Source organism: Phacochoerus africanus, chromosome 2 (assembly GCF_016906955.1).
Source record: "Phacochoerus africanus isolate WHEZ1 chromosome 2, ROS_Pafr_v1, whole genome shotgun sequence".
Classification (NCBI taxonomy): domain Eukaryota; kingdom Metazoa; phylum Chordata; class Mammalia; order Artiodactyla; family Suidae; genus Phacochoerus; species Phacochoerus africanus.
In genome coordinates, this window is record NC_062545.1 from 99,498,330 (window position 1) to 99,517,321 (window position 18,992).

The window sequence follows — 18,992 nt, forward strand, 5'->3', positions numbered from 1 at the left end:
CCCCAGAATCAACTGGTGCTGGCAGTATCAGTGCAACCATTCCTGGCGATGGATATCATGCTACGCTGTTCTGGTATCAGGACAAAAGTGGAAATGGAGAACAGGGGTGGAGAGATTTTCCATAAGGTTTGCTTATAATGAGATTTAGCAGTAAGTGAACAAACACAAAAAGAATGAATATTTAAGACCCACTGAACACATAAGGTCAAGGATTTCAAAAGTTAATCCACTTTTCTTCCCCCATGAGTTTATTTTTGGTAAAAGGCAGAAAAATTAGTTTTTCTACAAGGGAAATCTGCTTCTAAATGATAATTTGAAAATCTTGATATATATTATATATTAAAAAAGACACACAAAAATAACGAAGAAGTGGGAATAACAGATTAGGTACTGTAACTTTATAAAGGCTTACCTAAATCAAGAAGCAGCACACACACCTAATTTATGCAAACTAAAAATGTATAAACAGCACAATACTGTGATACTGGATCTTGATACATTACCTGTACACATAACTACTACTGTTATTAATAAACCTTCGGGACACCCAGTTTTATGCCCAACAAGACATCAGTAAGTCTTTAAAATCTTCTCTTCCTCCTTTATGGGAGGGTATTTCTAGACACTAATTTTCCCACCTAATATCTGAACATAGGAAACCGATTCCACAAGGTGCTTTAATTGATGAGACCTCAAGTGCTGTTTTCTCTCTTGAAGTTTTGGACAGTAAACATAAACAGTCCACGGGGACCACACACAAATACTATGACAGAAGAGTTGGTACATTAAGTCTTTTGATGGGACTTGATTGGTGACGAGGCTTTTATGACATGCTTGAGCAACGCACTGAAGGGGATCCCATCTGAGTTAATACTTTGTCCAACCACTGTAGAGGTCCATTCAGATGAAGTTCAATCCAGCAAGGAGTGCTTGTTACTGTCTGCCTTCTGTTTTAAAAGAATGCAAGAAAATCATCATAAAATTAAAAGAATAACATAGTTATGTAAGAATTTAGATAAATCGAAAGGCTATATACACTAAAATCTAGATTTCTTTTGAACAAGTATGAAGTTTGGATACCTATTATTTTGATAACTTTTATCCTCAAAGTCTAACAAAGTACTTATGGATGGCTTTTTTTTTTTTCTTTTAAGCAGATGTATAAAAACATTCTATTCCCCTCAAATTAAGATTAGTAGGGTAACCTTATTATTTACCATCCAAAATGGCACACTTTAAAGTGAGAATGTAGTTACCATAATCATTGCCAGGGCAAGAGACATAAACCAGCTCTGCCCCAAACAAACTGGAATATAAAAAGTCACTCTACTTATTAATCATCCACAGGATAGAAGATACTCAACAAATATTTGAGTCTAAATGGAGCAGGGTTTAGGGAGTTTCTGCTGTGATCTAGCAGAAATGAATCTGACCAGGAACCATGAGGTTGCAGGCTCAATCCCTGGCCTTGCACAGGGGGTTAAGGACCTGGCGTTGCCATGAGCTGTGGTGTAGGCAGGCATGCGGAAGCTTCTATTCAACCCTTAGTCTGGGAACCTCCATATGCCGTGAGTGCAGCCACAACTCCAGCTCTAAAAAGCAAAAAAATTAAAAAAAATTTTTAATTTTAAAAAATTAAAATACTAAATGGAGGAGTTCCCATCATGGCACAGTGGAAACAAATCTGACTAGGAACCATGAGGTTGTGGGTTCAATCCCTGGCCTCTCTCAGTGGGTTAAGGATCTGGTGTTGCCGTGCACTGTGGCGCAGGTTGCAGATGTGGCTTGGATCTGGTGTGGCTGTGGCGTAGGTTGGCAGCTATAGCTCCAATTAGACCCCTAGCCTGGGAAGCTCCATGTGCCTTGGGTGCAGCCCTAAAAAGCAAAAAAAAAAAAAAAAAAAAAAAGCAGGGTTTAAATTTAAAGTATATCAAAACAAACCAGAACTCTGACCCAAGTGTATCACAGAATGTTAAGAGTTGAAGTTCAATTTTCCCTGACAACACTCCTTTTAGCCATATCATGCAGGCTTTTAACAAAAAACACCTCTATCTAGTACTTCAATAAAATGAGCTATCCTCTGGGAATCACAAATTGTTCAATGACATCCTATCATTTCCACATACTGATTTTAGTTCTGTCTTATTTATTATAGACAGTAAGTCAGTAAGTCGGCTTGCTTCTTCAACGTGACAGCCCTTCAAACATGACAAGAGGCCATTATCAACTCTCCACCTTCAAGGGACGCATGCTCACTATAATTTAAAACCAGGATGTGGTTTTCTGTAGCAGATGGTGTCAGTGCCCCACACTACAGCCTTTAGATTTTCTGTGCTCTCTAGCCAACTTCCAATTCTAGGTATCTGTATTTCTGTGCCTGAGAACTTCCCTGCTAAGTCCAACATATAGAGCGGATCAGAAGGGCCAGGAAATTAACATCCCCTGAACAGCCCTCAATCATTGACACATGACTTGGCATTTAAATGCTCAGTTTCCTTTCCCTCTGGGTGGGATAATTTTGTGTATTCTTTACAGTTTTCCAAAGTTTTCCTAAGGGAGTAGCTCTAGTGACCCACCCACCATGGCTGATGGCTTAAGAATGGTACTGGCTGCCTTCCCTCCCCCACCTCCCTCCCCACTTCCTCCTTCCTTACCAGTGAGCCCTCCATTTCCCGAATAAACTCTGTGCATGCAAACCCTCGGCTCAGAGTCTGAGACACACATTATCTGTCCCCTACCTGTTTCCACGCTTCAATACTAGTTCACTTAATGAGACACAGTTCTCAATTAATTATGAATTCATACATCTGTATTTCCTACTTACTACACTTTCTGATTTTTATTCGGGCAATCAAGCTGGCACTAAAGAAACTGAAAAAGTTTTGGAAATCCAACCTTTAGCTCTATCTCCTCAACTCCAGTGTCATTAAGGATAAAAGTTTCCACAGTTCACAGATATATGGGTATCTAAGTTATTTTGATCTGTACATGTTAAAGGAAACTACTTTATTATCCAAAGTCGATGTAAACTAACTCCATCATCCATGAAAACACACTGTATATTACTGCTCCTCTTAACTATAGATTTTAAATTATCTCTGGATTAAGAACAGCACGGTCCGCAGTAAACAAAGGGCAGTATCCCTAATCAAAACTGGTCTTAGAGTTCCCGTCATGGCCCAGTGGAAATGAATCTGACTAGGAACCAGGAGGTTGCAGGTTCGATCCCTGGCCTTGCTCAGTGGCTTAAGGATCCAGCATTGCCATCAGCTGTGGTGTAGGATGCAGATGCGGCTTGGATCCCACATTGCTATGGCTCTGGTGTAGGCTCGAGGCTACAGCTCTGACTGGACACCTAGCCTGGGAATCTCTGCATGCCGCTGGGGCGGCCCCAGAAAAGGCAAAAAGACAAAAAAAAAAAAAAAAAAAAGACAGGGAAAAAACAAAACAAAACAAAAAAACTGGTCTTAAGAGGAGACCTGCATGGAGTTCCTGTCGTGGCGCAGTGGTTAAGGAATCCGACTAGGAGTCATGATGTTGTGGGTTCGATCCCTGGCCTTGCTCAATGGGTTAAGGATCTGGCGTTGCCATGAGCTGTGGTATAGGCCGGTGGCTACAGCTCAGGTTAGACTCCTAGCCTGGGAACCTCCATATGCGGTGGGAGTGGACCTAGAAAAGGCAAAAAGACAAAAAAAAAAGAAAAAAAAAGAAACCCACAGATAGATAAGGAATTCTCCCTGATCTCTTCAGTTCACAGTTAATTCTACCCAAATCTCTACCATTCTGCAACATTCTAATCTTTTAAAGGAAAAAAAGAGTCTGACCTAATAAATTGGTATCAGATAATAATAGCTGAATCTAATTTTGCTACATCCCATAGGTTTTAGAGTGTCGTATCTTTGTTGTCATTTGCTTCTAGGTATTTTTTAATTTCCTCTTTGATTTCTTCAGTGATCCACTGGTTGTTCAGTAGCATGTTGTTTAGTCTCTAGCTGAATCTAATTTTAATATCAACTCAATCCAGCAGAAGAAAAATTCACCATTCTTTAAAGTTACTGCATCTCAGAAGGGAAATGATTAAAACAAAAGAGAACTATGACAAAGTAAAAAAAAAAAGAATTCTTCTACTAACATAACTGGGACAAAATAGTGACAAGTCTTCATTCTAGGATATAAATATGTAACACACAATAGAGTTTATGAAGTATGCAAAACAGTATATCTCAAATTTTACCACTTTGAAAGTCATACAGGGAATCAAGTCTAAATGAAATGAAATAAATTCTAAAGAAGGTCCCAAACTGCTGATGAAACAGAAGTACTATTACTATACTATGTAAATATCTTAAGCAGATGTTCAGAGTCAGTAATGTGAATTGGAGAAAGACTAAGTATTTTGCTTACAGTTTCATTTAATACGCTGATGAAGTCTTCCCTTCTTTGAGGTGGAGTCCAATCAATTGTTTTATTTAGCAATAACCTATTCTATCTTATCCCCTGAGGACAGATTAGCTTTCGTAAAACTCAATTGTGTAACTGCTACTATCATCCTTAGAGTCAAGGAGAGCTTTCCTCAAGTTTCCTTTCTACCACTCAGAATGTGCCCTTGGGCAAATTTTCAAATCACTTCTAAGCCTATTTCCAAATAAATATTAGTTTGGACAATTTTTTTAACCTACAAAGATTACAACCTTATATAAAAAGTATAAAAACAACAGAAATTCCTAGCCTTGCTGAAAGCCCTGAGACACTGCATTTACAACACAGCATGGGAGTTCTGTCGTGGCTCAGCAGTTAATGAATCCAACGAGGAACCACAAGGTTGTAGGTTCCATCCCTAGCCTCGCTCAGTGGGTTAAGGATCTGGCGTTGCCATGAGCTGTGGCTGGCGGCTACAGCTTCGATTAGACCCCTAGCCTGGGAACCTTCATATGCCACAGGTGCGGCCCTAGAAAAGAAAAAAAAAACAAAACACAAAATGGTGCCTGGTACCTAACTTTACTGAACATTGAACATTATTGAATAATGTTCCGCCTTTTAACATTATATTGAAGTCATTTCAACTTATCCAGCCATTGTTATCCTTCTTTACTTTCTATGCTCCAGTCAATCCGAACTGCATTGCTAAGATTATCATTTGCCACCCCCTAAAACCTGTGACTACTGAAACCCTGGGCATCATTTAAAACCCAGATCCCACGCCGACTACATCTCCCGCAGCCTCAGCAACACATCCCTCCTTCCATGAACTGACAGAATCCTTCAAATACGCCCTTTGTGGTATTTAACACTCTGCATTCTGTTACAGTGCCCGTCTGCACACGTTTTAATTCTATGTTCTATAACGACAGCACAGGAATTTGCCGTAGTTTTGAAACTGAGAAGCCTCCAACTTTCTTTTGTTATTTTATATACAAAGAGCTGCTGATTCCATAAACCTCCATGGAAAAAAAAAAAATACACCTGAACTTAAGAAGATACAAAGAAGGGAAGAAAAAAGAATTACACTGTGGAGATTAAGAACTGAAGATGTATTTCCTACCGGTATTCTGCTCCCCAGCCTTTCACAAAACTCATTCTTATGGTGCACATTCTAGTTAGCTGATACACGGCTTCAAAACCCTGATTAACGGACTGAGCCAGAAGAGCAGCAAATTCCTGGTTATTGAAGATCTTCAGATTACAGCCTATGGTTGAAAAAAGTAAAAAAATAAATTAAAAAAATTGTGTAAAGGGATATTACTCTAAGAAAATAATTTTAAAAGAGCCACAGAATATGAGCATGCAAATCACTGCCCGACTCCTAAATTAACAGCAGCTAGAAACACTTGGCAAATTGATAGGATAGATTTATTTACATTGTTGTATCCGTACCTGGTGGGATTTTACACACTGTTGCAGGGTGCCAGCCGTACCTCTGGTTACAGTTGGGGCTCTGCACAAAGATTGCACTGTCACTTAGGCACTCAGCAAAAACTTCACCGCCTATGTAATATAAGCGCACTCCTCTTCCTAAAACAAAATACATAAGTCATTAACTTTACAATATTTAATATTTCACCATGACTTTGGGAGAGTCTTCTAAAATGATATATTTTGATGACCTATTCCATTGGTATGCTTTTCTGAAATCTAACTTTGAAACATACCACTGTATACTTTTTCAAGTATTTTTTTAAATAATGATTTTATTGATTTGTAAAGCTAATACATGCTGATCAAAAGTACTTAATATAGAAAAGTGCATGGATAGTAAATACTTTCATAGAAATTATTATTTTTTATTTTTATTGGATTTAGAAATATATTCTTTTTTTATTACTCAAACGAATTTACCACATCTGTAGTTTATTATTTTTTAAATAAGTTAAAGAAAATGAATTACTTTGAAGGAAGTAACTAATGTCTCAACAAATATGCCTTCATTATAACAAATAGTATTTCCTTAAAGATCTCACTAAGGTTAAGAAAAAAAGGTAATAAAAATTATCAAGAGGTTAGAGTCATTTGCCTCTTTTTAAAACTATATATACTATGGTAGCAACCAGATCTCCATACAAGCAGAATTAGGTTAGAAAAAAAATTTTATGGGAACTTTTTTTTTTTTTGTCTTTTTGCTATTTCTTTGGGCCACTCCTGTGGCATATGGAGGTTCCCAGGCTAGGGGTCCAATTGGAGCTGTAGCCACTGGCCTACGCCAGAGCCACAGCAACTCGGGATCCAAGCCACATCTGCAACCTACACCACAGCTCAGGGCAACGCCGGATCCTTAACCCACTGAGCAAGGGCAGGGACCGAACCCGCAACCTCATGGTTCCTAGTCGGATTCGTTAACCACTGCGCCACGACGGGAACTCCTATGGGAACATTTTAATATACTTCTTTCAGAATTTGACAAATCAAATATATACAAATACTAGGGACATAGGATTTAAAAAAAAAAAGAAAAAAAAACACTGTGAAAAGCAATTCTAAGGTCTCAAATCAACTGACTCCAAGAAACTATCTTTGGTGGGCCTGACTTAATCAGGTAACAGTCCTTAAAAGAGACTGGGCTGGCCCTGGTGAAAGTGATTCAAAGAGAGTGAGAAGGATCCAACATTTCACTGCTGAACTTGAAGGTGGAGGGGGCCATGTGGAAAGGAATGAAGGTGGCCTCTAGTTGCTGGGAGCAGCCTCTAGCTGACAATCTACATGAAATGGGAATCTCAGTGCTACAACTTCAAGGAATTGAACTCTGCAGTAATCACCTGTGAGCTTGGAATAGGACTTCAAGCTCTAGATGAGAACACAGCCCATCTCACACCTTGATTTCCTCTTGTGAGACCCTGAGGAGACTCCTAACCCATAGAAACTGTGAAATAATAAATTTCTGTGGTTTGTAGGCTGGTAAGTGTGTGGTAATATGTTATGCAGCAAAAGGAAATTAATAAAACAATCGACAAGCTAAATTTAATACATATATACAGAACCTGGTGCCCTCTTAATGACTGCAGAATACTTTTTTTTTTTTTTTAAAGTGTGCACTTAACCATCAGGAAAACATTAAGTCCAAAAAGTAGAGATTTTTCAGGCCATATCCTCTGATCAAAATCATCCAATAAACTAGAAATCAAAAGTAAAAAAGACCATCTAATCATTACAGCATCTAAAATTTTGTAGAGAAGTATAAATAAGACAGGGTAAACCCTCTATTAAATTTGTATGTGGAACCCTAATCAAAACACAGAAAAATGAGAACTATTTTAGTTATAATACAGTGGGTATTTAGGGGCCTTCCTCATCTGCAAGACACCTGAGTACCTTAATAAGATTATATGAAATTTATACATTAGCCAAGATTTGGGAAATTCCACACAGAGCCAACTAACTGTCCTCTGAAGTCACGAGCACTGTGCAATATCACACTAAATCTTTTTTTCCTTTTTAGGGCTGCACTTGCAGCATATGGAGGTTCCCAGGCTAGGGGCTGAATCGGAGCTACAGCTGTCAGCCTACGCCACACAGCGACAGCAACACGGGATCCAAGCCACGTCTGCGACCTACACCACAATGCCGGATCGTTAACCCACAACCTCATGGCTCCGAGTTGGATTCATTTCAGCTGTGCCAGGACAGGAACTCCCGCACTAACTCTTTATCAGCATTGTAATTCAGGAGGTGATGGTTAACTAAATGAAATCAGAAGTAAATTATTATTAAAAGAAGTTAGTTTAAGGTGATGAGAACTAGTTCAGTTATATTAGCAGCACTCAAACTGCTTTTACCTCAGTGTCAAAAAAAATACCAAAGACCCCAAAGAATTGTTTATGTGGATTACATCTATGGAAACTCCATATTACATGTTAAAACTGAGATTTTAAAAAATTTATTAATTCATCTGAAAAGTAATAAATTCAGTATAAATTAATATAAACAAGTTTATGAAAAATAAACTATTTTCCAAAGCAAGAGAAGAATTAGTGGGAAGAGTAGCAATGTTTTAGATTTTTGCAAATCTCCTTAATGTCTGGCTGAAGAGAAGAGAGCAGAATTCTCAGCAGACTCTACATTTAATTTTTTTGCTCAACTTTAAGCCTTGTAGACTCTGGATTACAGTCACGAAGGAAACAAGAGTAAAAATGGCAAAGAATGTCTTTATATCATTATAAAAATAGTTTTCACCTCACAAACTTGCTGCAAGGGTGCCTGGGACGACCACATTTTGAGATCCTCTGAATTATTTTTGAACTGTATTAAATGGTAGTTCTTGTTTCAATATCTTGCTTCAGATTAATAGTACGTAGATTTGATTTACTATATGAACTCATTGAAGGGGGAAAAACTAAGAGATGTAAATAAACTGAAAAAAAGTCATGATTTGTTGAAATCACAATACTAAAATCCGAACATGACAATTTTATGACTGATAGAGGCTCGGCAAAGTCAGTATGTCTTTATTGAAGGACGTCTAGTATCGAGGGTACCAAATAAGGAGAAGCCCAAGATAAAAGTCTGCAGATGGAAGGATCACCAGGATCTATTAAAAGCTGTGAAGCTGTGCACTTAGACGTGACTACACTTTAGCTGACAGAGAAGGCAGGCTTTTCTATACACAATCTTGATAATCTTGATGTGGTAAACCACATAATGCTCACATTATGAGTACAGGGTATTGGTATTTCACACAAGGGGAAAAAAAAACATACCTATATGTCTTCTTGTCATTTCTACTGTAGCATTTCTGTTGACGTTGGAGAGTAAACCTAGGCAGAACCTCTCTGAATTGGACGGATCTGTGAAGCCGTCTACGGTGAGCGAGGGCTGTGATGCATGGAAGGTCTCCCCAACCCTCTGGTTTAATTCATAATATGCTATTGAACACCAAAATGCAGGTTCTGAGTAAGTAACTGGCTGCAAATCTGAAGGGGAAAAACAAACCCGTCAAAGCAAGAAACGCTGTGGGAACAATTCAAGCCAAGTCAAGCCAAGAATAGACTGCGTATCATCATCTTTACATGTTCTATGCCAGCTACCCTGGCGACAGCCCAGGAGACAGGTTTAACATCCACAGCACGAACTCCACATTCCAAAGATCCTACCAGATTTTCAATGTCTCTAATTTCCTCCATCTCGTTAAGTCGCCCAAATCTTCAAACATCTTTTTTAGACTTTATGGTGGATCATTTGTTCTACAAGTAGTTTTCCTCCAGTTGCACCATAGGTAAAATAAGTCAATTTGCATTATAAAGTTAATTTGGAGAAGGATAAAGTACAACGAAGCTGAAGCAAGGATTAATGAGTCAAAAGCCACAAGAAAAAAAAACTGTCTTACTAGGATACAAAATAGGACATATTTTTGACACGTGTCTATTTTAACATGAGAGTCTCACTGAGATACCCTAGTTATAAAAATAGGAGACTCACAAATACACAAGAAACGTAAAGTAATAAAACATAGCGTATGCAAGTGGAATCAGAAATAATAAAACATAGTGTATGCAAGTGGAATCAGAATACAAATCAAGAGTATTTACATATTTCATGAGAAAATGAGGACCACATATATTTAAGTTCTATAATTTTGATTAAAATGCATCATTGCGAATACATGGAAAAAAGACAATTTTGTAGAACAAATTCTGAATGTGTAGAAACTGAAGAGAAACTGTAAAACAACAAGGTAAAGGCCAAGAATAAACTACAGAAGGCATCCACACACACACATTAGCTACTGCATATATCTATCTATCTATCTATCTATCTAGCTCCCATACCACATGCATATATCTGTGATGGTGATATATGCATATATATACATATTTATACACACATCTCATATTAATAGTTGCTATTACAAAATAAATCAGAAAATAAACACACCCATAAAAATCTAGCCATATAGAATAAAATTTTCCATGAATAATGAATTTGATTGCCATGAATAAATATTATTAATTTCTTACATTCATATGTGCCAGAAGAAAAGTTTTAGTAATACTGAAGCACATTATCAATATCAATTTTTAAAAAGCATTACTTTGAGCAATCACTTGCTTATTCACTGGGATCTCTTTCTTTATATATGGAAAATAATCACTAGAAAGGATGCTTAATTAAATAAATGATACCGTATAAAAACTGTAGGGGAAAAGTATTTGCAACTTACCCAAACTATGATTAACAGGGGAAAGAGTAGTAGGCGATAGTTCTGCTGGCGATCCTGAAACAAGGATTCAATTTAAAGTAGCTGAGTAAATTTTTCCAGTACTTTGAACCAAATAATAATAAATTGATTCTATCTGGTCATAATTAATTATCACAAATAATACACAGATAATTTATATGCCAAGAATTCAAAATATACAATTGCTTTATGAAAGTTTAGTTTTGGAAACTTCAATACATAAAAGATACAAGAGGCCTGGCTTCTAGGTACCCTCTCCCAAAGGCATCAGTTGTCGCCAGTTCTTTGTGTACCTTTCCAGAAACATTTACAAACCATACAAGCAAATAAATTGTGTTCTGTGCCTCCTGCTTTTTATATACACATGGTAACATAGTTCTGAACTTTGCTTTTACACTACTTATTCTCTCAGAGATGTTCATACATTTCCTTTTTATTATCTATCTATCCATCCATCCATCTGTTCATCTATTAGCTGCAATACACTATAACACACTGTGATCCCATATTGAGGGGTATTCAGGTTATTTTCAATCTTTTGCTTTAAGAACCAAGATTCCAATGACTAATCTTGCATTCTGCTTACTTTCAAATGTATCTGAAGGACAGATTTTAAAAAGAGAAACTGCCAGATCAAAGGGCTATCCGTCTCTAATTTTGATAGATTTTACCAAAACAGTTATCTATAGAGGTGGTATCAGTTTACACTCCCAGTAACAACATAAACAGTGAGGGAATGCTCATGTGTTATTGCTGATAAATGAGGGCAACATCTTAACAAATTTAGTTTTAACTTATATTTCTCTTATAAATGACACTGAGCAGCTCTATGTTTGTTTACATTTTATTTCCTTCCTGTGAATAGTCTGTTTTCTTTTGCTCAATTTTCTATCATGAAACTGATCACTTTTGTCACTGATTTACAGAAGGCTTCTCATGTTGCAAGGATTAACAGTCCTTTCACAGATGGGATGCAAATATTTGGTCATCTGGCTTATGACTTTTCATCCCAATTTTGATTAAGCAGTATTAAAAAAACTTTTACGTAATTTAGTTTAACAGTCATTTTGGGGTATGTCACATTTTGATAAAACAATGGTGACTGGAAATTCCTATTTTACTCTTAACTTGAAGGGAATACTTCTACTCTTTGCCCATTAAGTATGATGCTAGCTTTGAGGATTAGCGAGATAAAATTCCTTATTTAGGAATTTTGCATCAACATCTGCAAGCAATAATGGTCTGCAGATTTTATGTTGCAAGTGCAAATGTTATGCTGCCTCATAAAGACAAGCCAGAAGCTTTACATCTTTTCTATGCTGTTACATAGCATTGGAATAACATTCTTTAATAGTTTGGTAGAATTCCTGTGTGAAATTGTTTGCAGTTAATTTTCCAGGGCTTACTCTAAGACATTTCTCTATTTCTTCTATGAAAGTTGACTGTCAAGACAGCTCTATGGTCTGGAGTCAGTTTCAGTAAATTATATTTTCTTAGAAAATGATTCATTTCTTCCAGTTTTAGGTAAAATGTCTAAATACAATAAAAAAAAAAATAAGGCAGGGAGGGGGCATACTCACATAAAATAAGAAAAAGAAGGTACCACAGACACAAGAAAAAAAGAATGACTGAGAGATTACTTCACTCAATTCCATGCAACTACACTTTAAAACATATTTGTTGTAAACTGTTAAATAAGCATAATTATAGAATAAATTTTGTTTGTTCATCATTATTCTCTACATATTCTGAGAAGGTCATCTAAAAATGCATGTTCTACAGCTCCCAAGCTTTAAATGCATAGCAATGGCGAAGATGTAGAACAAGGCCAGATGCCCCCAGGGTACCTCTCCCCTCTCCATGCTATGATAACTGTAACATCAAATACCAGGCAACACAGGTGAAATGGCAACCTCAGATAAGTAAATGAATCAAGAATAGAGAACCGGAGTTCCCGTTGTGGTGCAGTGGTTAATGAATCCGACTAGGAACCATGAGGTTGCAGGTTTGATCCCTGGCCTTGCTCAGTGGGTTAAGGACCCGGCGTTGCCCTGAGCTGTGGTGTAGGTTGCAGACTCGGCTCGGATCCCGCATTGCTGTGGCTCTGGCGTAGGCCGGTGGCTACGGCTCTGATTAGACTCCTAGCCTGGGAACTTCCATATGCCATGGGAGCAGCCCTAGAAAAGACAAAGAGACAAAAAAAAAAAAAGAAAAAAAAAAGAAAGAAAGAATAGAGAACAGGTGATAATTATTTTTAAGAATACAGAACAGCCTTTCATGATGGAGTCCTTATGTTCTTTTCTGTTCCTCAGTTTGAAAAATCTGTTGGCAAGCCACAACAGGTACAACTAAGAAAGGTCAAAATATATTTAGAACAATGAACTAAAACTCACTGTTACTTCCTGAAGCTGAGATAAAATAAACAAAGCCACTATTAGAAATGGAGGAAACTGCTCAATTTTTCATACCTTTTAACTGTTTACTCTCTCTACTAAATACGTATTAGAAGTGATGAATAGAGTCATAGCTCATTAATTTAGACTACAGGAGTTCTGTCAAATGTGACAAAATTTAGAATTGTAGATTACAGAAAGTTCACTATAATCATATATGAAATTTTTAGAAGTTTAAATTGAGCTAAAAATTATTAGTTAACAGAAGTCTTTAGGAATTTTTAAAAAACAGAGCCAGGATAAATGATGATAATCCTATTGGTTATTCATATATACATGCTGCTACTGAAGTCTGGGACTTCCAATTATGAGAGATATTAAATAATCTCACCATTTAAAGCTAGTTTCTATTACTTGCAGCTAAAACATCTAGAAAAATTCTTGTGCCTGTATCTTCGCATACAAGTCTGTATGTATTTGTAGGATACATTCTTTTCAACAAGAATATGTTAGATTAAAAGGAATGTGAGATTAAATTTTTATAAGTATCAAAGTACCCTCCCCAAATGCTTAGTCCCACCAACAATTTATGAGCTAGTGTTTCTTCACAGTGTCATAACCTTTTGACATATAACGATTTGATAGGTTTAAATAGGGTGACTCTAATTACTTATATTAATTTTTATTATAAATAGTGCATTCATGGAGTTCCCGTTGTGGCGCAGTGCTTAACCAATCCGACTAGGAACCATGGGGTTGTGGGTTCGATCCCTGGCCTTGCCCAGTGGGTTAAGGGTCTGGCGTTGCCTGAGCTGTGGTGTAGGTCACAGACACAGCTCAGATCCCGTGTTGCTGCGGCTGTGGTGTAGGCTGGCGGCTACAGCTCCGATTGGACCCCTAGCCTGGGAACCTCCATAAGCTGCAGGAGCGGCTCAAGAAAACGCAAAAAGACAAAAAAAGTGCATTCATGTTCTTTATGTCCATTTCTATTAAGTGCTATCTTTTTTTCTCAATTTATAGGTTTTAAATTTAGAAATTGATTATTAGGCTTGTACATTTACAAACATTTCCCCAAGTTTTCTGGTTTGTTTTGGCTTATCTTTCAAGGCAAAATTTTTTAAAAAATTTTTTAAATAACACTTTTTTAGAGCACTTTTACATCCAGACCAAAATTGGTCATGAAGTATGAGTTCCCGTATATGCATATACACGTACGTATACAATCTTCCCTGCCAGCAGCATCACACACCACAATGTATAGTTTTTGCAACTGAGGAACCTACATAGACATCATTATCACTCAATGCCCATAATTTACATTAGAGTTTATTCTTGGTGTTGCAGGTTCTGAGTTTTGCTTTTTTCTTTTTTTTTTTTTTTTTGTCTTTTTGTCTTTTCTAGGGCCGCTCCCGCAGCAATATGGAGGTTAGGGGTCCAGGCTAGGGGTCCAATTGGAGCTGTAGCCACCGGCCTACGCCAGAGCCACAGCAACGTGGGATCTGAGCTGCGTCTGCGACCTACACCACATTTCATGGCAACACCGGGTCCTTAACCCACTGAGCAAGGCCAGGGATCAAACCTGCAACCTCATGGTTCCTAGTCGGATTCGTTAACCACTGCGCCACAACAGGAACTCTTGGTTCTGAGTTTTGAGAAATGTATAATGACGTATATTAGCCACTGTAGTATCATACCAAACAGTCACACTACCCTAAAAATCCTCCATGCTTACCTCTTCATCCCTCTATCCCCCTAATCCCTAGCAATCACTGATCTTTCCAACTGTCTCTATAGTTTGTGCCTTTTCCAGAAGATCATATGGTTGTAATCATACAGTATGTAGCCTTTACAGATTGGTTTCTTTCACTTGTAATATGTTACTGTTTCATGTATTTTCATGCCTTTATTGAGCAGACTTCATTTCAGCACTGAATAATATTTGTCTGGATGTACCAGTTTCGTTATTCTTTCCTTCATTCTGAAGGACATCTTGGCTGCTTCCAAATTTTGACAATTATGTTTATTCATTTACTTATTTTGCTTTATTTATTTATTAATTATAAATAATTATTTTTATTACTTTATTATTTATTTATTTATTTATTGCATTTGCAGGCTGCATCTGCACCATATGGAGGTTCCTAGGCTGGGGTCAAATCCGAGCTTACAGCTGCCGGCCTCTGCCACAGCCACAGCAATTCAGGATCTAAGCTGCATCTGCGACCTACACCATAGCTCAAGGCAGTGAATTTTGGCAATTATGAGTAAAGCCACTATAAACAGCCATATGCGCAAGTTTCTGTGTGTTCAGAAAGTTTTCAACTCTTTTAGGTGAATACTAACGATCATGACTGCTAGATCGTATACTGAGAGTATGTTACATTTTGTAAGAAGCTGTCAATCTATCTTCCAAAGTGGCTGTCCCATTCATTTCTAGTCCCATCAGCAATAAATGAGAAGAGTCCTTGTTCCCTCTACATCCATGCCAGAATTTGTTGTTGCCGGTGTTTGGATTCTGGTCATTCTAAAAGGTGTGTAGTGGTAACATTTAAATTTTTATTTACTCGAATTTATCAATCTTTTCTTCTATTGTTTTATATCCTCCATGGTTCTTGCTCAGATTCTTTAGAAAATTCTTCAATGTCATGTCCTGGAAATGATAGGGTCTCATTTTTTAAGTGTTTTCTCCAAATGGAATTTGTTTTGGTATGAGTTATATGTTTAATATTTATTTTATAATGTTCTGAGGAATATTAAAATTAGTTTGAATTTCTTGAGCAAAATTAATGGCAAAAATATATTTTTAAGTTTCAGTGTATTAACTAACCATAAATTATTACCATTCAACTGAAAAATAAAACAGATTTATAATTTCAAAAGGCATATATGGAAGGACAGGAAGTTAAAGGCCTTAAAATCATTTTACCTTCTTTGCACTCATATTACAGAGACTTAAAGCATATGCTTTACAAACAATCTAAGTTACCAAATACAGACCAATCACATTCACAAACCTTTCAAAAAACTGAGAATCATGCTGGATTATTTCTTTAAGCACACCCATACCTAATCATCCAACCAAGTCCTATCTCAGCATTATGTTGCAAAAGTAGGCATTTCTCCCCATGTTATGTGAAACCAGCTAGAGGAAGTCTAGTGTAGTTGAGAACAGAATTTCTAGAATCTGAGATCCTAGGTGTAAATTCCTCTGTCACTTTCTAGATATCTTTTTCTGATATTCACTGCAATATTTTTTTTATGAATTACATACAATGTTAAAGCCCCTTGTTTTACCTGCTTTTTAATTTTTTACAGTGAACAACCACTTGTTGCATAATTCAAAATATTACATCATAATTTTAATCTGTAAAATACTATTTAACTTTGATATAGAATGGTAAAAACTATGACATTAAGAGAAAAAATTTTAAAGATATACATAATATGTCAACTCCACCTTAAAAAATACATTCCTCATGTTTATTATGTTCTACATATTTCCAATGTTCTGTGAGCATGAACTGCAGTCATAACGAGAATACAGTTGCTCTTCCGCTTTAATAATAACTTATACAGGGTTTCCCTTAGAGTCAGAATGTAGAAGACTGTTGGAAATACCCTTGCTCCTAAAATAAGAAAATATCAGAAACAATAAAAAGAGAAAACATATATATATATATATATATTTTACAAAAAGTTGGCCAAAAGCTGTAGATCTATTTAAGACTAAATGAAGTAGTTTACAGAGAGGGATGAGCTCTTCCCACCTAAGCAGAGTGGTAACCACTTTCATCGCTGGGAGCGTCTGACAAGTCAGAACACAGACACACATAGGACTGTACTTATCAAAGGAGAAACCAGCTGAAATTTTAATGGCCACGCAAGGCAGCTGGAATTGGAGAAGCCCACAGATAAAGCCTTCTTCATTAGCCAATTCTAACCCTCATGTCTTTTTGCCATTTCTTGGGCCGCTCCCGCAGCATATGGAGGTTCCCAGGCTAGAGGAACTGTAGCTGCCAGCCTATGCCAGAGCCACAGCAATGCGGGATCCGAACTGCGTCTGCAATCTACACCACAGCTCACGGCAACGCCGGATCCTTAACCCACTGAGCAAGGCCAGGGATCGAACCTGCACGCTCACGGTTCCTAGTCGGATTCGTTAACTGCTGAGCCACGATGGGAACTCCCAACCCTCATGTCTTTAGTTGAGTACGTGGTGGCACAGAGGTTTCAGGCAATGCTGGAAAGCAGTGAGAGATCCTACAGTCTCACCATAATACTCATATCTGAAAGACCTGCTGAGGTAGAGAACTGCCCCTCCTTCAAACCTGAGGTGATTTGATATTAAGTGTTATATATCAAATGCATTTGGGGTATACATTGTAATCAGCAGAATACTCAATGAGAAAATAATACAAATGATACTGTGACAAATTCAAGAGACTAGATTCAAATATAAACATACTTGATTAATATAAAAGGTAGGAAACCAGGAACAAAGGAACAAAAGCCAGATGGTACAGGCAGAAAAGAAATAGCAAAATGGTAACCCAAACCCAATGATACCAATAATTACATCAAATATAACAGGACCAGGTTATGGTTCAGCAGGTTATGAACCCAAGTAGTATCCATGAGGATACTAGTTCCCTCCATGGCCTTGCTCAGTGGGACGGATCTGGCATTACTGCGGCAGAAGCTCCAATTTGATCCCTAGTCTGGGAACTTCCATATGCTGCAGTTGTGACCCTAAAAAACAAAAATAAAATAAAATTAAATTAAAAAGGACCAAGACCAAATATTCCATTTAAAAGACAAAGATTGTTAGATAAGACATAAAAAGCTATCCACAAGAGGTACATTTTAAATATAAAGATGCAAATAGATCAAAAGTAAAAGGATGAATGAAAACTCTGCCATGCCACCTCTGAAATAAGAAAATACAGTGATGTTTTACACAAGACAAGTTTTATAACAGGGGTCACTTCATCAGAAGGACAAACAATTCTAAATGTATACTACTTAATAACATTCAAAGATTCAAAACACATGAAGTAGAAACTGACAGGGCAGGAACTTATGTTCCCACTGTGGCTCAGTGGTAACAAACCTGACTAGTATCCATGAGAATGCAGGTTTGATCCCTGACCTCACTCAGTGGGTTAAAGATCCAGCATTGCCATGAGCTGTGGTGTAGGCAGGCAGCTGCAGCTTCAATTTGACCCCTAGCCTGGGAACCTCCATATGCTGCAGGTGTGGCTGTTAAAAAAAAAGACAAAAAAAAAACCCAAAAAACAAAGAGAGAGAAAACTGACAGGACAGAAAAGAAGAAACCAACAATCCAAAGTCACAGTTAAGAGACTTTAATACTCCTCTCTATGACTGGCGTTAACAGATAAAAACAAATTAGACAGGATTAAAAGGATTTAAAGAATCATCAACCCCCTCCTCCGACCTAAATGATACTTAAGAGCAACACTACAACTGCACAGCACTCTTTTCAACCATAAATGAAACTCTCATCAAGATAAATAAGCCATGTTGTGGCATAAAATAAATTTTAGTAGATTTCAAAAGACTCAAATCTTACATAGTATATTTTGGATCCTAATGGAATTAAGTAAGAAATAACAAACTATCTAGAAACCACCCCCATACTTCTAACAGACGAAACTTCTAAATAATCATGGATCAAAGAAGAGATCAGAAGAGGAATTAGAAAATACTTAAAAGATAATAACAACTAAATAATAATGAAACATTTGTGGCATGAGCTAAAATAGAGCCGAGAGGGAGATTTAGTTTTAAAGGCTTACATTAGAAAAGAATCAATGATCTAAAAATGTAAACTACAAGATCTAAAGAGAGAAAATTCAATGAAAAATAAGCAGATGAAAATAATAAAGAATAAAAAAAAGTAGTAAAAAGATAAA

The 18,992-nt window shown here is 37.0% G+C and overlaps 1 protein-coding gene across 5 annotated transcripts in view; it reads right to left on the reverse strand.

The window, feature by feature from the left end:
- Positions 1–370: 370 nt before the first annotated feature.
- The window catches only part of SMAD2 (SMAD family member 2), an 87,479-nt gene continuing 68,857 nt past the window's right edge, over positions 371–18,992 (reverse strand). For all 5 annotated transcript variants that reach the window (XM_047764279.1, XM_047764287.1, XM_047764293.1 and 2 more), the window contains 5 exons: positions 10,649–10,702; positions 9,189–9,401; positions 5,875–6,012; positions 5,543–5,687; positions 371–947 (listed from right to left, as the gene is read on the reverse strand). In XM_047764279.1, the coding sequence (XP_047620235.1) occupies positions 824–947; positions 5,543–5,687; positions 5,875–6,012; positions 9,189–9,401; positions 10,649–10,702 (674 nt within the window). In that variant the 3' untranslated portion in view covers positions 371–823. The remainder of the gene's footprint in view (positions 948–5,542; positions 5,688–5,874; positions 6,013–9,188; positions 9,402–10,648; positions 10,703–18,992) is intronic.